This window comes from Thunnus maccoyii, chromosome 11, assembly GCF_910596095.1.
Source record: "Thunnus maccoyii chromosome 11, fThuMac1.1, whole genome shotgun sequence".
NCBI classification, from domain to species: Eukaryota; Metazoa; Chordata; class Actinopteri; order Scombriformes; family Scombridae; genus Thunnus; species Thunnus maccoyii.
This window is the reverse complement of record NC_056543.1, coordinates 6140428-6158939: the sequence shown is the minus strand read 5'-3', so window position 1 is coordinate 6158939 and position 18512 is coordinate 6140428. Positions and strand designations below refer to the sequence as shown.

The 18512-nt window shown below is 38.8% G+C and overlaps 2 protein-coding genes across 7 annotated transcripts in view; both read right to left on the bottom strand.

Moving 5' to 3' along the window:
• The window catches only part of LOC121907584 (nck-associated protein 5-like), a 94143-nt gene extending 93316 nt beyond the window's left edge, over positions 1-827 (bottom strand). For all 3 annotated transcript variants that reach the window (XM_042427229.1, XM_042427228.1, XM_042427232.1), the window contains exon 1: positions 686-827. The gene's annotated coding sequence lies outside the window, so the exon portion shown is untranslated. The remainder of the gene's footprint in view (positions 1-685) is intronic.
• A 7004-nt stretch (positions 828-7831) lies between these two features.
• ftcdnl1 (formiminotransferase cyclodeaminase N-terminal like 1) lies at positions 7832-18491 on the bottom strand. 4 transcript variants are annotated; one of them, XM_042425363.1, is made up of 7 exons: positions 18180-18491; positions 17934-18058; positions 15935-16053; positions 14569-14664; positions 13157-13312; positions 10611-10799; positions 7847-9546 (listed from the first exon to the last, which is right to left on the bottom strand). In XM_042425363.1, the coding sequence occupies exons 3-7, from the start codon at positions 16047-16049 to the stop codon at positions 9110-9112; spliced, it is 993 nt and encodes a 330-aa protein (XP_042281297.1). In that variant the 5' UTR covers positions 16050-16053; positions 17934-18058; positions 18180-18491; the 3' UTR covers positions 7847-9109. The 4 variants fall into 4 exon arrangements, with proteins under 4 accessions (XP_042281301.1, XP_042281297.1, XP_042281298.1 ...); XM_042425364.1 differs by having other exon boundaries at positions 17934-18002; XM_042425365.1 differs by having other exon boundaries at positions 17934-18002; positions 18241-18491.
• Between the last annotated feature and the right edge of the window lie 21 nt (positions 18492-18512).

Sequence of the window (18512 nt, the reverse complement as noted above, 5' to 3'; positions counted from 1 at the left end):
GAAACTGAAATATTGATAAATACAACAACTACAACCACCTTTACTTCTAATGACCTATTTACTAATTAATTCCTCTTGATTATAGCAACAGAATACAGACAAACCCTCTATAGAGACACCAATTTGCTTAATGACAAAGTTTTTTTGTTTTTTCTTAGTATTATTATTATTTACTTTTTAAAAAATCCATCTTTTTCTATGTTAGTATGGCTTAAAATCTCTCTTGTGTATCATATGCATTTGTACGGCTTCTCATGAAGAGAACTGTGTTTTCCAGGTTTCAGTTTTTAAAAACACATTAAAGACTAACAACAAGCTAACAGTTATGCTAACGTGCTAGCAGCAAACAGTCGCCTGTTTACTCATTCAGCACTAACAGAGCAACAATTATCATTCATTTGGAGTCGTGTTTGTGTCCGCCTAAGTCAATATTTAGTCTGTTTTAGCTCTAATTTTCTCTCAATCAACTTCTGAGAAAAATATCTGCCATTTGCTGACTGTTCAGTCTTTTTGTGTACTTTAACAATAAGCTAAAAGAGGCTAATAAGCTAAACAACATCACAGCTGCAGAGTGTCATTCCACATTGCAGTTATTTGATTCAACGTTAGTATCAAAAATATAGATTATTTCAAGCTTAAGAGCCCCTCTACACTTGTTTTTTTGGGAAAGAGAGGCATTACTCACTTCTTACTCACGTTTTCCTGACCACTATGGAGACTCAAGCGATAGCCCTCCCTGTCAAAACATTTCTTTAACCCTTAGGCTACTGCTGACCCCTTTTATGTGGCTGCACAATGCCCTCATCCAGTCTCCCAATCGAATGCATTAGACTAACTGCTTCAATGCACCAAACATGGAATAGATGCCGCATCAGACAATGGTTACCCCCCTGCCTTGAGCTACTGTACATCCATTCCTGTTTAAAGGCCTCTTTTTAGACGTCGAGGTCAAGTCAGCCGTGTCGCTACATACAATAATACTTTTCAGATGTCTTCTTTTCTTGACAATTGACCCCTAAGTGTAATGGCATGTTGAGGGGGTAATTTTTTTGGACAGTGCCTTGGTTCATTTGAAATTCACAGCTGTCATATTTGCGTCAGCTCTCTACTGAACCACTTCTCATATTAACTCTTTCAGCTGGAGTCTTTCTGTTCAGCTAATAAGCAACAGCATCACGCATGTTCTCTCATGATAACCAGACTGCTTTTTAAAATGTGTTTTTAGTTTAGTGTTGTTGGATTATTGCATTTTGCTGAGGCAGCTTTTAGTTTTGATGTTTTGAGCTGAGAGCAGCTAAAAATGTTGATATCATTCTTTTATTCTTTTTAACTTTTATTCAGAAAAGACAAACTGTATATAAACATTTATATGCAGTCCTGCATATACAGGTGTTATATATCTACACACATACATATCTGTATTCACCCATATGACCACATATATTCAACAAACACATACTTCTACTTCACTCTGTCACCAAATTACCTGTTTAACTTTCCTACATATGCTCATTTCACACTCTGTTAGGAACTAAACTATATACATTAGAAACAAGAGGGTTTAATATTCTGCTATTCAACAAGAGGAAAGGAGCATAAAACATTGGTACAGTCATATAAAGTCTGCTCACGTTGGAGTTATAAATTCAGTACATTTATTCCAAATTTGATGAAATTTGTCTTTTTGGATTCTCAAAGAGTACGTCAACTTTTCCATTTTAAATATGTCAAAAATAATTTTGTGCTACTCTTCTAATGTAAGTGGACTGTTAACCGGATTTAGCCAGTTAAGAGTGATCGATTTTTTACTTGCTGCCAAAAGGGCCTGCAGCAGCTTTATATCCCTCCAAACAAAACTAGACCCAGATAAAAGAGTCTCCAACTTTAGAGATATAAATTCAGTACTTAACGTTCTGTGAAGACCGTTCCAGTATTCGTGTTGATATTTTTAAATGTAAACTTAAAACCTCTTCTGGTTAGAATATTTTATGACCATTATTTATTTTATTTAATCATTTATTATATTGTGTTTATGTTGTAAAATGTTTTAACTGTCATTGTCTTGTATCGGTTTTACTTTATTATGCCTCCGCGCCAGCGACAGCCGAGGCCGTCCGTCCCGTTCTCGTGAACACGATATCTCAGGAACATGTTGAGGGAATTTCTTCAAATTTGGTACAAATGTCCACTTGGACTCAAGGATGAACTGATTACAGTTTGGTGGTCAGAGGTTAAAGGTCACTGTTACCTCACAAAACACGTTTTTGGCCATAACTCAAGAAGTCATACGCTAATTATTTATGCTAATTATTAAGTTTGACACAAATGTCTAATGGGATAAAATGATGAAGTGATGACATTTTATATCCAAAGGGTCAAAGGTCAACTTCACTGTGACATTGTAATATTCTGCAAAAACACTTTCTGACCATCATTCAACGCCATAACTCAGGAGCAGATGGGGAGATTGTGACCATATTTCTGCTGGCGGGTTGAAGATGTGTGTGAAGCCTCCATGTTTTAGAATTTGTAGCTTCTTTGCAGCAACATTCATATCTGAAGCATCGTTTACTGTCATGGCTACAACTTTGCGTTCTATCAGAATCTGATTTATTGGCCAAACATGTGAACACATACAAGGAAAATACCTTTTATTAAACGCCTTCAAAGTCTTCACTACAAATATTATATGAGTCTGGACAGACATGGATGAAAACTCCAACTTGACTGGTTGGCGGAGGCATAAAACCATGAGGAGGTATTTTTAGTTTTACTGTTACTGTAGATACTATAAGCAATGCAGTCCACACATTTCATCATTCCCCCCATCCCAGGCCACAAGCAAACAAACAGACAAACAACAACAGCGCCTCAATTATATACAGTGAGCCAAAATGATGTATTTACCAAAAGTCCATTAAACAGTATTTTTCATAACAAAACATCTACTTAAAAAAAATCACAGATTTTTATTATTATTCATCTTTTCCATTCACTCAGCTTTTCATCTTATTATCAGCTTGTCCGTCATCTGTAAAGCACTTTGAATTACATTAACTGTATGAAAGGTGCTACACAAGTAAAGTTTGATTGATTTATTGATTAGACCTCTGCTGCTACTATGTATGTAAATGATAACACATCTACACAGATATATTGTAGCCAGGCTAGATGAGATAAAGCCAAACAGCTTGCAGTACAAAAGAGCACAAGACACTTGTTGGTGAAAAATGATTTTTTTGTGACCAGTGGACGGTCTGTAGCTCAGCTCTGGAGATGCTGTGTAGCATCAGTCTGAGGTGGAGCCATGTTTGACATGACTGTGACACATTTATACCCACAAACCAGACAAATCTGGTGCAGATTTGGATTCATGTTGTTGCTGGCTTAAACTGAAATAAGACATAAGAGCTGAACATTTGAAGCACTGGTGGCACCTTCTTTAAGATGTCAATCATGATGCTGTCAGATTATTGATGATAATATTAATAAATGATAATATCCAGAAACAAGATTTGGACCACAGTATTCAGTCTCAGTCTTTACCTGCAGATTTACCATTTTTTTTAGATGTGAGGTGATTATTTAACAAAGGTATTAAATACATTTTAGAGGCACAGAAAACCTGTGGAGATAAATCAGTAAAACCTACCAAAAATGTCTATGTTAATAAAATATATTGAACAAAATGAGTAAAAAGGCTGAGACATCTTTAAAGTGACACGATTCAGGTCCTGAATTTCTAAAATCGTGAGCCGACTCACCAACGTACATATATGCAAATGTACAAGTATGAACCTGATAGGCAGCAGATACTGATAAGATTACCTTCAGCAGATTTACAATCTACTATAATAACAGTATATATTTAATCTTTACTCAGGTAAACATTTTTAATTCCCCTGGAATTAAAAATGTCTTTTTGAAGTTTCCTGGCTAATTAAGCAGCATCCGAGCAGAAAAAGAAGTGAAATATAGATTTGCAGCTGAGAGGATGAAGTCAGTTTTCTCCACTTGCCGTCACAAGACATGCATGTCATTAATAAATGAAAGGAGAAAGCTTACTGACCTCAGTCTGACCTTTAGTCAAAGTGCCCGACCTCCTATCAAATGTCACCCACTACTGTTTTCTGTGGCGGAAGACTGCTGACGTGTCTAATCGACTTCTTTGAGGACACTGAATGAGAAAACTGAACTGAATGGACCAGACTGAGGTTAAATTTGTCTGAACTGGACTGATGAATTAAATTATTAATATTTATCTTTCCCATTATGAAGGAACAAAAAGCCTCCCCCCCCCCCCATTATGTCCATCATTCAGACTAAAGCCAAATGCTTTCAGAAACCAACAGGACTTTAATAAATAATGTATTGAGGTCTTTTCTTCCTGTGCCATCCTAGCCTACTTTCGCAGTTACCTGTTGCTCACCATGATATCTCCCAGATCATACATTATTCATGGAGCTATTCTGCGTATTGAATGCATACAATATGGCATCAGTTCACCATCGTTTGAAAACTGTTTCTCTGCTTATGTGTCCAACGAGAAGGAGCAGGCACATGTGTGAAGAATAGAAATATCATCCACATGGTTGTAGTGATTTGTAATGTATTCATACAGAGACCACAACATACACACACACACACACACATACACACATACAAAGCCCTGATGTTTGGGTGTGCAGTGCATCCTTACCCTGGCAGTTGCTGTGTGTATCCACGGAGACAGATGTCAGCAGAGGCGTCAGGCTGAGAGGTTTCCGCCGAGAGGTAGAGCATGCCTTGTCCGCATCACATTCACAGACCACCCGAGGAGCAGCGCAGAGCGAAGAGCCAGGACTCCACAATCTGGGTCATTGCCGCTGGAGCCATCCTTATGGGGAAGAAGGTAGCCGCGGAGGGGACTGCAGACGTCACAGGCCCACATGGATCCTAGCATCCAGCATCCACAGTCGCATCCTCCGTCCGCAGCTGCTTCGGATCCAGATGCAGTCAATTCCACTGAGACTCAGACGAGGGGAAAATCCATGAGATTCTCACATCCACACACGACGAGAGGAGCTTTCTGCTACGAGAATATAACCTTGTCTGCACGAAGCATCCCTGCACTGTCACTATTTCTCCTCCTCCTCCTCCTCCTCCTCCTCCTCTCTGCCTCTGCCTAATTCACGGCTTTATCGCTCTATTTCTGTCTTTTCTCTGATGCTCACCCATGTTTCCACTTCGCTGCTCTCTCCCTCTCTCTCTCCCCCTCTAATTCTCAGCTGTGTCTCAGTGTTCTGCTCAGCCCGTGCCCAGAGGATGTTGAACATGTGTTCAGGGTGGGGGTTGGGGACTGCTGACTTCATAGGTGGCACGCTTACTTCCCACACCGATAGGTTAGGAGAGGATAGCACTGTGCACTTGCATTTTTTTTTTTTGGGCACAGCGGCAGCGTCTAACTGGCAGCTGCTTTTGTTAATATCTGCTTGGCCTCTTTTCTTGTAAATGTTCCTGTTTTTGAATCCTTGAGCAGCCTTAGATGAGATTAATTGTCACACTGGACTTCGAATCTGTGGGGCAGTGAAGTAGGAGAGGGAAGAGGGAGGTGATTTCTATATGTTGTGATGATAAGATCAGCTTAAACTGCCCTCTGCGGGACTAGCAGAGGGGTAAAAAAAAAAAAACAACAAACCCTCTGCAGCACAAGAGTGTTCTTGTTCCAGCTTAACACTATTTCTTCTTTTTAGACAGACAAGAGAAACATCTCTACATTATACGACAGGAGCAGAGGGAAAAGAGAAGATATGGGAGGCAGTGAGTGTAGGAAAAAAATGGACAAACAGAGAGAAGGGGGGGGGGGGGGAAAAGGGAGAGGGAGGGGGGGAGAACAGGGAAGGCAGCAAGACAGAAAGAAAGAGGAAGAGGGAGATAGAGAGAGAGAGAGAGAGAGAACAGAGAGCCTTGGAATATTTATAGAAAGCTGGAGACTGATGTAAAGAAATAAGCTCCTCTATTTCTGTGCTGTGACACTTGGTCGCATCTCGGATGATACGCTGTCAGGCGAAGTCATATCAAAGCAATCCTATCGTGCTTCTGCAGCAAGGATGCACATTAACCGCAGCAGCATGCAGGGAAAAGATACACATCTTTATTCCTTTATTCCAACATCAAACACATAAATGTATTCACCGTCATCGTCATCATTCATTCATTCAGTGAATCTGCTGTTGAATGTTACCAAAGTGCAGTTAATTAATCAAGGAAATGATGGCCTTGTGACAATCATAAGACTGAGTCATATAACCAATGAGGTTATTCGGGAGGGAGAGGAAGGAGAGGAAGATAGGAGGGAGGGGATTTTGGGGAAATATGAAATTCACTTGTTTTATTTATAGTCTTGTTTATTTCCTGGGAGGTGACGTTGTCAAATTGAAAATCTGATGCAGCTTGCTGAGGGAAAACCAACAAAGCCAAAATGGATTTTATGAGCGAGATATGCAATCGGGGTTGCAAATTTAAAAACGTGCATGCATATGAGTGTGTGTGTGGGTGTGTGTGTGGAGACCAGGATACCTCTGGGTTTATGCTGTGACCTAGATTAGGCCTTGATGCTCTCAAGCCTGGCAGGCTGAGTGTGTGTGTGTGTGTGTGTGTCATCCATATAGAGTAAAGGCATGTGTGTCTATATGCAGAAAAGAGAGGAAGACAGCAGAGAGGAGGGAGAAAGGATACGTGTGTGTGAAAGAGAGAGTTGTATGTACAGTACGCATGAGATGAAGCTGCACAGCTGCGTCGCTTGTGTGACTAAGAGCCTCAGCTGGATCACATACAAAAGACTTATCCAAAGAAGCGCGCACACATTGATGAAAACTGCACAGATTCTGCCTCAAAGGGAAACCTTACATAACTGAAAATGCAGAAAAATGAAAAAAAAAAAAAAATTACACAACATGATGAAAGGATAGTAAATTCAGACTCTGACGCCAAAGCATACCAATCTCACTGGAAGATTTTGTGAATCATGCTAACTCAGTTGGTGTGCAAAGCTTAACAGATTAGCACCCACTCTCTGAATGTAGATTAGGCGGTTATTGGCTCTGGAATCAGTCGCTTCTTTTGCAAAATTAAACAGCTCTTATACATTTTTCAGTGGGTTTTTTTTTTTTTTTTTTAAACTTGTCTTTGTGCCACATCCATATAGTCCCAGTTATTAATAATGACTCAAATCCATACCTCCTCACTGCATGAATGTGCTGCTATTCAATGCATTATACTGGCCTTATGTAAGGAATGAGTGGAATCATCTCGCCCCAGTTCATTCCTGACCTGTCCTCTGGCCAAACTCTCCTCCATGTTAGCAAATGGTTAATCCTGTGCATCATGAGCGTACACCGTGTATAGGATTCATCAGAAAATATACTTAACTACATGGTAAACAGCTGAACTGGGTCATATTTAAAGTCGAATCAAAAATATTGGTTGAAACGCTGCCGGAGCGCTGAATGTTTCTAGAAGACTGATTAAAAATAGCCGTTTCACACACAGATGGTGACTCTCCCACAGAGTTAGGCATGGTGAAGTTGATGGTGGAAAATGATGGGAAAAGACTCATCAGCAGAGACTCATCAGTAAACACAAGTGTCCCATTTGCTCCAAACAGGAAATGACACACACACACACACACACATTAAAGAAGTGCTGCCGCAAACTTCTCTAGAGGACAATAATGTTGTGATTTATGGTTCTAGTCTCAGAATAAATCAGGGAATAAGAGCTCAGATCTCTTTTACTGCTGGTGTCAGATTAGGAAAGCAGGTGTTTTACATTAAAGAGGATGTGCAGATAATTTTCCTTCAGTTTTACTCGATTCTCCTCATGGAAAAAAAAAAAACAGGATAAAGAAATTTAACTGATAAATCATTTATTGAATGAAATATTTCTATTAAAAAGGTCACCATACACATTGGCTCATAAAACATTCATCTATCTGAATGCAGTTTGTGATTAAGTATTAATAGTGATAGCAAAGAGCAGACATGAGGAAATCTATGAGTTAATCAAATAAATAAGTGAAATGAACTGAAAAATATCATTAAAAAGCTTATGGACCCATTAAAAACTGAATTGTAAGTGCATTTCTAATGCTGTAAACAATCAAAGGAGCATTACACTGTTGACCAACAAGGTTTGGATCATCCACATACTGACATGGCCTCCCCAAGACTAAAAATACAAGAGCAAACATTAGCATGCCCGACTACTACTTTGTCCCTGTTTAGGACTGGAACATCCAGTGCCTGGGAGCCAAGATGCTGCTATAACTGATTTTAGATTAACAATAAACAGCTCAGTTCCTGCTCTTCTTTATTTGGTTTGGAGAGTTTACTCTCCAGCGACTCCAGCCAAGACGTGTTACCTGAGATAGCATTATGTTTTCCAAACACGTCAGTTTATTCTCATCCTCGTTTGTTCAAGTGGAATACTGTTTGAATGTATGAACAATAAAACGAAAATCCCAACATGATTCTGTTAGAACAAGTAACATTTTAACTACGTTTTCATTTAAAATACTGTAGTAAAATACTAGAGCTAACAAGCCAAACCCTACGATACACTAACAATTATAATTGCTCTTTATTTCCATATTTTCTTCCTGCCTCATCAACCGGCGGCCATGTTGACTTTTTTCCTAGGACATGTAGCTTTAGCTTCAGTAGCATTAGATATTAGCAAGATATAATGTATGTAACCACTGTGTGTATGTTTAGTGTTCTCATTTTAAAATCAGTTTTCAGTCAGCTCACCGAGTTAGCGTTAGCTTATTAGCAAATTCTAGCTAGCTACAGCTGATGAAGTCTGCTAGTGACAGTCGTCATTTTAACGGTTATCAGCTAGAAATGAGAAGCCTGTTGTTCACACTTCTATGTGAAATTACTATATGTTTTGAGGAGTAAATCTGCCACTGTTACTGTAAACTGCATACATGCAGCGCTAGAATGAAAAACTTGACAGGCTTAGCAACGGTAACTAAGGGGATGGAGCTTAGGCACAGTCAATTCTTATGGTAATTAAAATATCACAAATAGCTGTTTGTTTGTGGCGTCACTGGTTGTTGGATTAGTTTTCACATATGGATCCTGCGCTGCTCTTTCCAGAACTCAGCGATCCCTTGAGACAGTGCGAACTCTGCCAGACCCCTGCACTGGTGGGGGGTGAACCCCACCAGCGCGGTGCCCTTCGTGCCGACTCCGTGCCTCCCCGCCAGCTCCGACACCCTCGCCGTGATGAGAGATGCCGGAGCGTGGTAGTACATCTGACCGCCGATGCTGAAAGACGGCCACGGTTCGCCGGCAGTCATGTGACTAGGTGGAGGCGCCTTCACGCTTTCCACATTACAGGCGATTTCCACAGTGCCCTCGTGTGGCAAAGCCAGCACCTGCACCCCTGGCAGGCCCCCCGGGGTCGACTCCCTGATGGCTGTGGCGATGCTGCGTCCCATGGCGATATCCTGGGTGTCGATAGTGACATTGCAGTTCATGACGTATGGACTGGCCCCAACACCTGCAAGAAATGAGCCAATCAGAGCTTGTTAGACCTTTCTTTGGTTTTCTTTGTGAGTCCCAGTGCACCTTAAAAGAGTACTCCACTGATTTAGCATTGCACTCCTAAAAGATATGATCTTTTTATTCCACACATTCTTCTTCCTTGACAGAACCTGGCGCCTACATTACCCACAATGCAACTCGGCCGCTGACAGTTTGGTCAAAGATATTACACATTGAAGTCTGTTTACGGGGAGTACAAAGAGAGATGACTACACCTATCCTTTTAAGGTGAGACAGTTTTTTGAAATGATTCAGGGTGGATTTTTCCTTTAAAAGGTCAAAGAAGAGGAAAGCCTGTGTTCAGCTGTAAAAAACATAGCTTTTAAATACAGAGACAAAGTCACCTGCATTGTATCAACCTGGAAACTCTAACCTTCCTTACAGGCTCAAACATTACTTCCCTACAGAAACATGTCTCGCATATAAGGTCATCAGACTCACACTCCCCTCCCTCACAGACATTTACAACTCAGGTCAGAGAGAGAGTGGGTAAGATAACGTCTGACCCCTTTCACCCCTGCAAATCCCTCTTCTAAAAGTTCCCCTCTCAGAGCAAAACAGCCCCAAGAACCAGGACCACCCGCCACCTCCACAGCTTCTTTAACATGACCAGTTCACCCCATCTCATTCAAATTCATGTGTATACTGTGTCTTCACAAGTCTTTTTCTAATTGTTAACTGTACATAAAGTACTTTGCAAAGGTTTACGACACTTGTTTATATTCTTATCCATTATGCAACACCATCATGGAGGCGTCTGATTGGTCCCAAATTTATTCTGCAGCCTGACAACGACCCCAAACATCCAGCCAGAGTCATAGAGAACTATCTTCACCTACAGGAAGTACAATGCAACAGATGGTATGACTCCCACAGAGCCTCTTTCTTACTTTATGTTTATTGCACTTTCTGTCGACATCTGGACCACATTAAATTCCTTCTACTTGCTACTTGGTGAATAAATCTGAATCTGATTTTGATATACATGTCAGCCCACTCTTTCTGCCAGCTGAGGCTCACCTGTGAGGCCGAATCGTTTCTGTGGAAGAGGTCCCACGTCGGGCCTGATTGCCTGCAAGTCTGCGGTCTTCTTGAACCAGCCCATCTCCTTCCTCCTCTGCGCCAGCCCCCTCTGAAGGGGGGAGTCTGCCCAGCCAAACAGGAAGGCACTGGTGCCCTGGACCCGCTCTGTAAGTCCCTGAGCCACAGCTGAACAAGGCAGGCATGTTGGGTTAACCAGCAAATGGAGCAAACGTCATCACATGTGCACAATTTCAGAAACACGAGAGCAGTAAGAGCGTGACAGACAAAACACACCTGAGGTGATGAAAATCAGACATGAACACATGGACGGCTTATTACACGCATGCATAAATAGAAGTGCTTGTTAACGAGTTTTCCAATTATGATTCTCCAAACACAGCACACAGATTGGAGCGCAGACTTCTGGCATACAGAGCTGCATGCTGGATTACTGCTCATTATTAGCAAGACACATGGCTGCTAAACCAGCTGTGAATGTGTGAAAATAATCAACAGCACAAGAAGAAGAAGGAGATAATGTGTCATCATCAGCCTCTGGACACATTCCTATAGACACTATAGATGAGCTCAGTATAGAAGGTACAATGTTAAGGTCGCAGTGAAACCACAAGAGCATCTTCAGTCATTTCCTCTGGCAGCGGCTGGATTAACCTCCTATACGCTCCCAATGACCTCCACTATACATGTTAGTACTCTAGACCTGAAATTATTGGTTGGTTAGATGATTAGTCAACTGACAGAAAATTAATTGGCAACAATTTTAATTGTTGATTGTTTAAAAAAAATGTTCTGTGCTGCATTACTGCTGACTGTAATACAGACTAGTACTGTTCCTTCTTTACTGCATTTTATTACCTGTTTTATATGTAAATACATGTGTTTATGTTTGTGCATGTAATATTATTTTGGATTCACATTATCACATTAATCTATTGTTTTATTTATTTATTCTAAGGACCCCAGGATGAGTAGCTGTTGCACTAGTTGTACTTGGGGATCCATGTTATATACATGTGTGCATCTATGGCGGCTTTATGTCAAGTTCAAATCAAAGTAGCTTAACGTAGATTAAAGAAAATTATTTATATGAATTCAAAGTATCAAAACAACACACGGTATTAAAAGATAATCGACAAACTTAGAAGCCTGCGGTTTGTCGCACCAGGTTTAATTAACCTCTTGCTGCACCGCATGTAAACTAACTACGTCATTGGCTGGTCTCAGCCAATCAACTACGACCAAATTACACTCAAAAAACGGCTCCGACAGTGAATATCTGCAAGTTGTCCATCACAGTAAACCCAACATGTTTGGGGTTTTTGACTGCTGGTCATCTGAATATGTTCACTTGGGCTTCAGGGAATCATTTTTTGGCATTTTTCACAATTTTCTGACATTTCATACACTAAACAATCTATTGATTATTATAGAAAATAATTGTCAGACTAATGATAATGAAAATAAGTGCTGCTCACCATATTACAGACACATTTTATTACCTGTTTTATATGTAAATACATGTATTTATGTTTGTGCATATATATATATATGTGTGTGCATGCAATTTTATTTTTTACTTACTTTTGATTCACATTATCACATGAAATAATTCTATTTATTATTATTATTCTTATTTATTTTCTAAGGACCTGAGGAAGAGCAGCTGTTGTGCTGGTAACAGCTAACAGGGATCCAAATAAATAAATAAATAATAAATAAATAAATAAATACATTCACTGATACCAGCTTCTAAAGGTGAATATTTGCTTGTTCTCTGTTATAGTAAACTCAACATCTTCTTCATCTTCATCATCTTTGGCTTTTTCACTGCTGGTCATCTGAATATGTTAATTTGGTCTTTGGCCTTTTTTTTCACTATTTTCTAATTGATTATTAAACAAAATAATTGTCAGACATATTGATGATTGGTTGCAGCCTTCTAGTGCTCCGATGATGCAGTAATACTACTTTCTCCCAGGTTTTCTGTGTGCATTAAACACAACTTTATAACAAATGAGCTCAATATAAACTAAAACAATGAATGAATCACACAGGATGGAGGACCTGTAATAGTTTAGATGGTATTTAAATAGTGTGATTAATTTAATTATTTAGACTCAAATGATTTGGAGTAAACCTGAGCTTTTGTCACCTGCTTTGCAACAAATCATTCACGTATTAGTTTAGTTTTTGATACGTTCTAGATATCTGTTGTATAAAAGCCAAAAACATACACAGGCCCTGATGATCGCAGCTGCATGGTGCAAAACAAAGAATTACAATTCCAAGTCACATCTGATGCACTTTCCTGTCTCGGAGCCCAACCCCCATCCTGCCTGCAAACAACCAACGTTAATTTAGTTTGAGCCATAAAGAGTCAAAACATGTTCGTCTCTGTCAGGTGCTGCTCTGAATACAAAACAAGACACACAAGCGACGACTGTGACCTGAAAGCTGATATATTGAATCAACTCAGACAAACAATATTCCTACACACACACACACACACACACACATCTCACCCCGAGCCTCTTCAGCACACTCCTCCGCTCCCACCTCCTCCCCCAGGGGGTAGATGGGTATGAGGTCGACAGCGCCCATACACGGATGGACCCCGGTGTGAGTGCGCATGTCGAACAGCCCGCAGGCTTTCTCACATGCAGACAGCACCGCCTCCCCTGCGATACATCAAACAATACATCACGCATACTGTCAGAGTAAAGCCTGAGTGTGTGCTGAGTGGGAAATAAAAACTTTTTTTTTTAATCTCAAAAAAGTACAAATCCAAAGTTGTTGACTGAAGTTACTTTTCCAGGTCAGACGTAACATGTGTTTAAAGGTCGGCATAACAAGCTTTATAACAGACTGCAGAAAAAAGACTTTAGTTGGTTTATTTGCTGTGTTGAGCTGCTTTATTTAAGTATCCGTCTCCTTTTTCATGTGTTTATGTATGTAGAAAAAATTAATTTGTATATACAGACTGGAAAAATAAACTCTTAATTTTGTGTTTAATCAAAAGAATTCCTGATCTGACTCTGGAAAAACTGAGCTTAATACAAAATAAAGATAAAAGTTTCAGTCATGTTGTGCATATTAAGCTGATTTCTGCACATTATATTAACATAAACTCTTATAATCTTATATTTACACATCTGTGAACCCGTCACATCTAACATGTTACATTAATGCACATCTTGTATTATTATTATTTGCACATTATGTATAATGTTACTGTATATTATGAACATTTGCACATTTCATTCATTATATTCTCTTCAATTTAAACTCATAGCAGCTCTTTACACTTAGAATGTATTTTACATATTTTAATGTTAATTTCTATTTCATATTATTTATGATTACTTGATTTTTATGTATATTTTGACTGTTATGCAACACAACACCGAAGCAAATCCCTCGTATGTGCAAACCTACTTTGCAATAAACCTGATTTCTTTGTCTTTCGGTGTCGGTTTACGACATCCTGCTGTAAACTAGTCTGTATTCTCAGAAGGTCGTGTTTCAAATAAGCGTTCAATGGGATAAACTTTTCTGGGATCTTTGCACATAAAAAAAAAAAAAATGTTCTTCCTGGAAGTTTTTGTGTTTAAATCCCTGACAAAGCTTATTAAAGGATTTCTTTCCTCTCAGAAGATCAGAAAGCAGAGGACACTGAAGCTGAATCTCTGCTACAGCAGAGTATCTGACTCTATTCTTCCCTCAGGAGAAGAAAGAAAAGTCAAGTCAGTTTTATTTATACAGCAACAAATCACAACAGAAGTTATCTCAGGGCATTTTTCATATAGAGCAGGTCTAGACTGTACTCTTTAATCTACAGAGACCCGACATCCCCCCTGTGAGCAAGCAGCTGGCAAAAATGAACATAAAACTTCCATCACGATGAGGTTTCAGCGAAAAAACGTTCAGAACTTACCGATTGAGTCGATACTGGACACGATGGTGATGACAGAACGGTTGTAGTCGTGATCATTGAAGATGTTGAGCACTGTGGTCGCCTCTCGTCTGACACCTGATGTGTGATGATTATGAAAAAGGAGAAAAATTCAAATGTTTTAGATGCGTAGTTTAAGTCTTCTCAGTTAACTGCTGTAGAGGCTTCACGGTGACGTCACTAAACTCACAGGAACCACGTCTGCGACTCTGTAAACTGTCTTTAATATCGTCTTTAGTGTTCATCTGTGTAACAAGTAGCAGTGAAGCTCCAGAAGAATCAGCTCAATTATTATCCCATGATCAGGGCCCAAATTTATCAAAGAATTACACTTAAATATACTATAAATAGAGAAAAAGACACATTTATCAAGTGACTCGCATCTACTTACAGTAAAGTATAAAAGTAACTTTTAAAAGCATCTCGCAGGTGATCACATGAGGGAATAGCCAATCAGAGAGAAGGATTGACCCTACATCTGCCATATTGTACATTATTTTTAAAAAATCCTTAGAGTTAATTCAGTGGTGTGTTATTCTGCAAGAACACATAATTATATATTTTTTAAAAGTTAATTGTAGTTGTGTGGAATCTTTAAACCTCCAGGGATAATTAACATGTGAAATTAACAACAATCTAATATATTTATAATGTATAAACATATAAAACAGGGATGAAATGATAGGAAACTGGATGAAAAGACATCCTGCTGTTAGTGGACGAGGTACGTCAGAGAAATCATATAATAAGGAAGTAATAATAAGAAATATAATATAATTAAATAATAAGGTTAATAAAGTTTGGTGCCACACTGACAAAAGCAGAAAACGAAGAGGCTCAGAAAGTGATGTGTAAACAAAATCAATGCAGATTTATTCTTGTTGTTTGGTTTGCTTCCCTGATAAATGCCAAAAATAAGAAAACATCCAATTAAATGTTCAAATGTAAATAAGTTTAAAACTGCTCTATTCTTAATTATCCTGCTTCAGTGATGTTTTATTCATCACGGCCAATGATATTTAGTACAATCACACAGAAAACAGAGGTGTGTTTGTCTGTTTCTGTTCTGCAGTCATCATCTGTAATCTACTCTGAACCAACTGAACAAACCTCTGCAGCATCTCTGACATCTTTAAATCAAAAGAAGTTTAATAATTATGGCATTAATTATCCACAGACTCATTTGGAATTTAAGCTGTGATATCCTAAATATTTTAAGAATCAGAAATTTATAACAAACATGTACATGTGCGCTTCAGAGCTACTTAAACAGATGTAAACGGTTTGTTTGCATCAGTCCAGTAAAGCTTCTCATACGTCTCTTACTGCAGTATAACATCAGACTTGCCTGCAGGGTCATATAAGGCAGATTTGGCCACAGTCTCCACCAGGTCTTTCCTGCGAGCCTCCGACACGTTGAGGAGACAAGCCACCAGTCGTCTTCCCAGGGAGGTGGAGGCCATGTTTCTGCAACAGCAGTAATAAGTCTTACATGATTGAACTGTGAATTGACAAGACTTCAGAATTGTTGCTAGGATAATTAATTAGTAAACCCAAGTATATGAATATCAGTGTTAAAGGAGCCATGCGGAGTTTTCTTGTAAACAAACAAAGGTTAAGTTTTAATCATTACTAAAATACTTTTTATGCATCTTTGAGGTCTAACAAACATGTTGGCTGCATTTCCTTTCTCATAATACATTTGCCAACTGACCAACTTAGTTTATTATAATGTATGACAAAGAAAAGCATCAAATTCTCTCATTTGAGAAGCTGGAACTTGTGGAATTTTTGGTATTTTTTGCTAAAAGAAAACATAAATGATTATTCCATCATCACAATAGTGATGATTGAAGCATTTAATTTTCTGGCCATCGATTAATTGACTAATTGTTGCAGCTCCATTTTAAACCCTGTATTGTTTACATCCATGTTTGCTAGCTTGCAGTCTTCTTCTTCTCTGCCTTCGCTGGCAAGTTGCTGTGTTTCTTGGTGCTTTACAGCCACCTGTGAGATCACTGGAATAGTGTGAACCAATTAGCAGGACTGTGTATCATGTCATCTGTGAAACAGGGTCACGTTCATTAAAAAACTGCTCCATATCGTCCTACAGGTCAGAAACTCCACATGGTACCTTTAACACAAGACTATTCAACTTCTGACAGAAGATATAAGACATTCTTCCTCTCACAAGTAAAAAGTTAAATTCATAAGCAAGTAAGTAAAAGTAACTAAGTACATTTACTCAAGTACTGTACTTAAATACAGTTTTGAGGTGCTTTACTTGAGTATTTCCATGTGATGCTACTTTATACTTCTACTCCACTACATTTCAGAGGGAAATATTGTACTTTCTACTCCACTACATTTATTTAACAGCTTTAATTACTTTTCAGATGAAGATTTGACACAATGGATAATATAACAAGCTTTTCAAATACAACACATTGTTAAAGATGAAACCAGTGGTTTCCAACCTTTTTGGCTTTTGACATCTTATATAAAGCAGTGTGTAGTCGGGGTCACATTTCACATGTCTATGAGTTGTTAACAGCTCCACCAAATAGTGATTTTTTCCCTCTAAACTTCTCACATGGCTTCATTTCAATAAATGTTCAAATGATCCAATATTTCAGCAAAAATCAAAGATTAGAGAAAAAGTCCAAAAACTGAAAACAGATTTGTGTATCAGAACTTTGTTTTTTCTTCTTTTCTCTCCCATTAATCATCTCATGACCCCTCAGATTTATCTACTGACCCTCTGGAGGGGCCAGACCCCTAGGTTGGGAACCACTGGACTAAACTAGCTAACTGTATATAAAGTAGTGTAAACTAGCTCCACCTCCAGCAGCTACAACAGTAACATGCTGCTCTGACACTGATGCTTCACTATTAATAATCCAATGATGTCATATATAATAATATATCAGTCAGAGGGACCAAACCACTACTTTTACTGCAATACTTTAACTACATCAAGCTCATAATACTTATGTTCCTTTACTGTAGTAGGATTTTTCATGCATGCATGAGTATTTTTACATTACTGTATTAGTACTTTTACTTAAGTAAAGGATCTGAATACTTCTTCCACCACTGATTGCTTCCATACTAACAATAAACTGATGAATGCCAACATTTAATGTAAAATGATGATTGTCTTCATCATGATGTCATGTATAGACAGTTTGTGGAGCTGCTCTACAATGAAGTAACAAAATACTTGCTCTTTCTTGAAAAATATAAGATTCATTGTACCCCAGGAGCAGCTCCAGAAAATATACAAATGACATGACAACATCTCCACATGGTGTGATCTGTGAGGTGTGTTTGAGAGTCTAGATTACCTTTCAGTAGTTGAGAAGTGTCTCCTGAATCTGACAGTTTATAGTTTTTATAGAGAGGAGCAGCGCAGCCTGTATGTGAAATGTTAAAGCAGTGTTGAGTGTTGCTCCATATCAGTGCTGGTGGTCTGTACAGTTACAGAACATGGTCAAAGTCCAACCTGGAGTCAACTAACTGCATTTATCTGTGGCATGCAAATCAAATGTGGTACCTAAAGCAAGAGTATCAGTCCTTAAAGCACAACATACTTGCGTTATATTGAATTAACTTTCAGCATTGACATGTGCAGTGTATTATCTGATGTCGTACCACGTGGATAATGCACAAGTCAGTGATTACAGAGCGTTACCAATACTATCATTGACTAATGTTAAGACGTGCACGTCCACATTCACGAAAACGTACACAAGTAGACTTTAGCATTTGTGGCTAAAGAGCTGAGACTTCATGTCAAGATGGTTCACCCCCATTTTGCTTAACCACTAAATATCTGCGTCTTTTTGGCCAAACTGTCTGAAAGGACGAGTTCTTAAAACAACAGTCAGGTGTCCAAATGAACTATGAAACATGTTTTTCTTCCT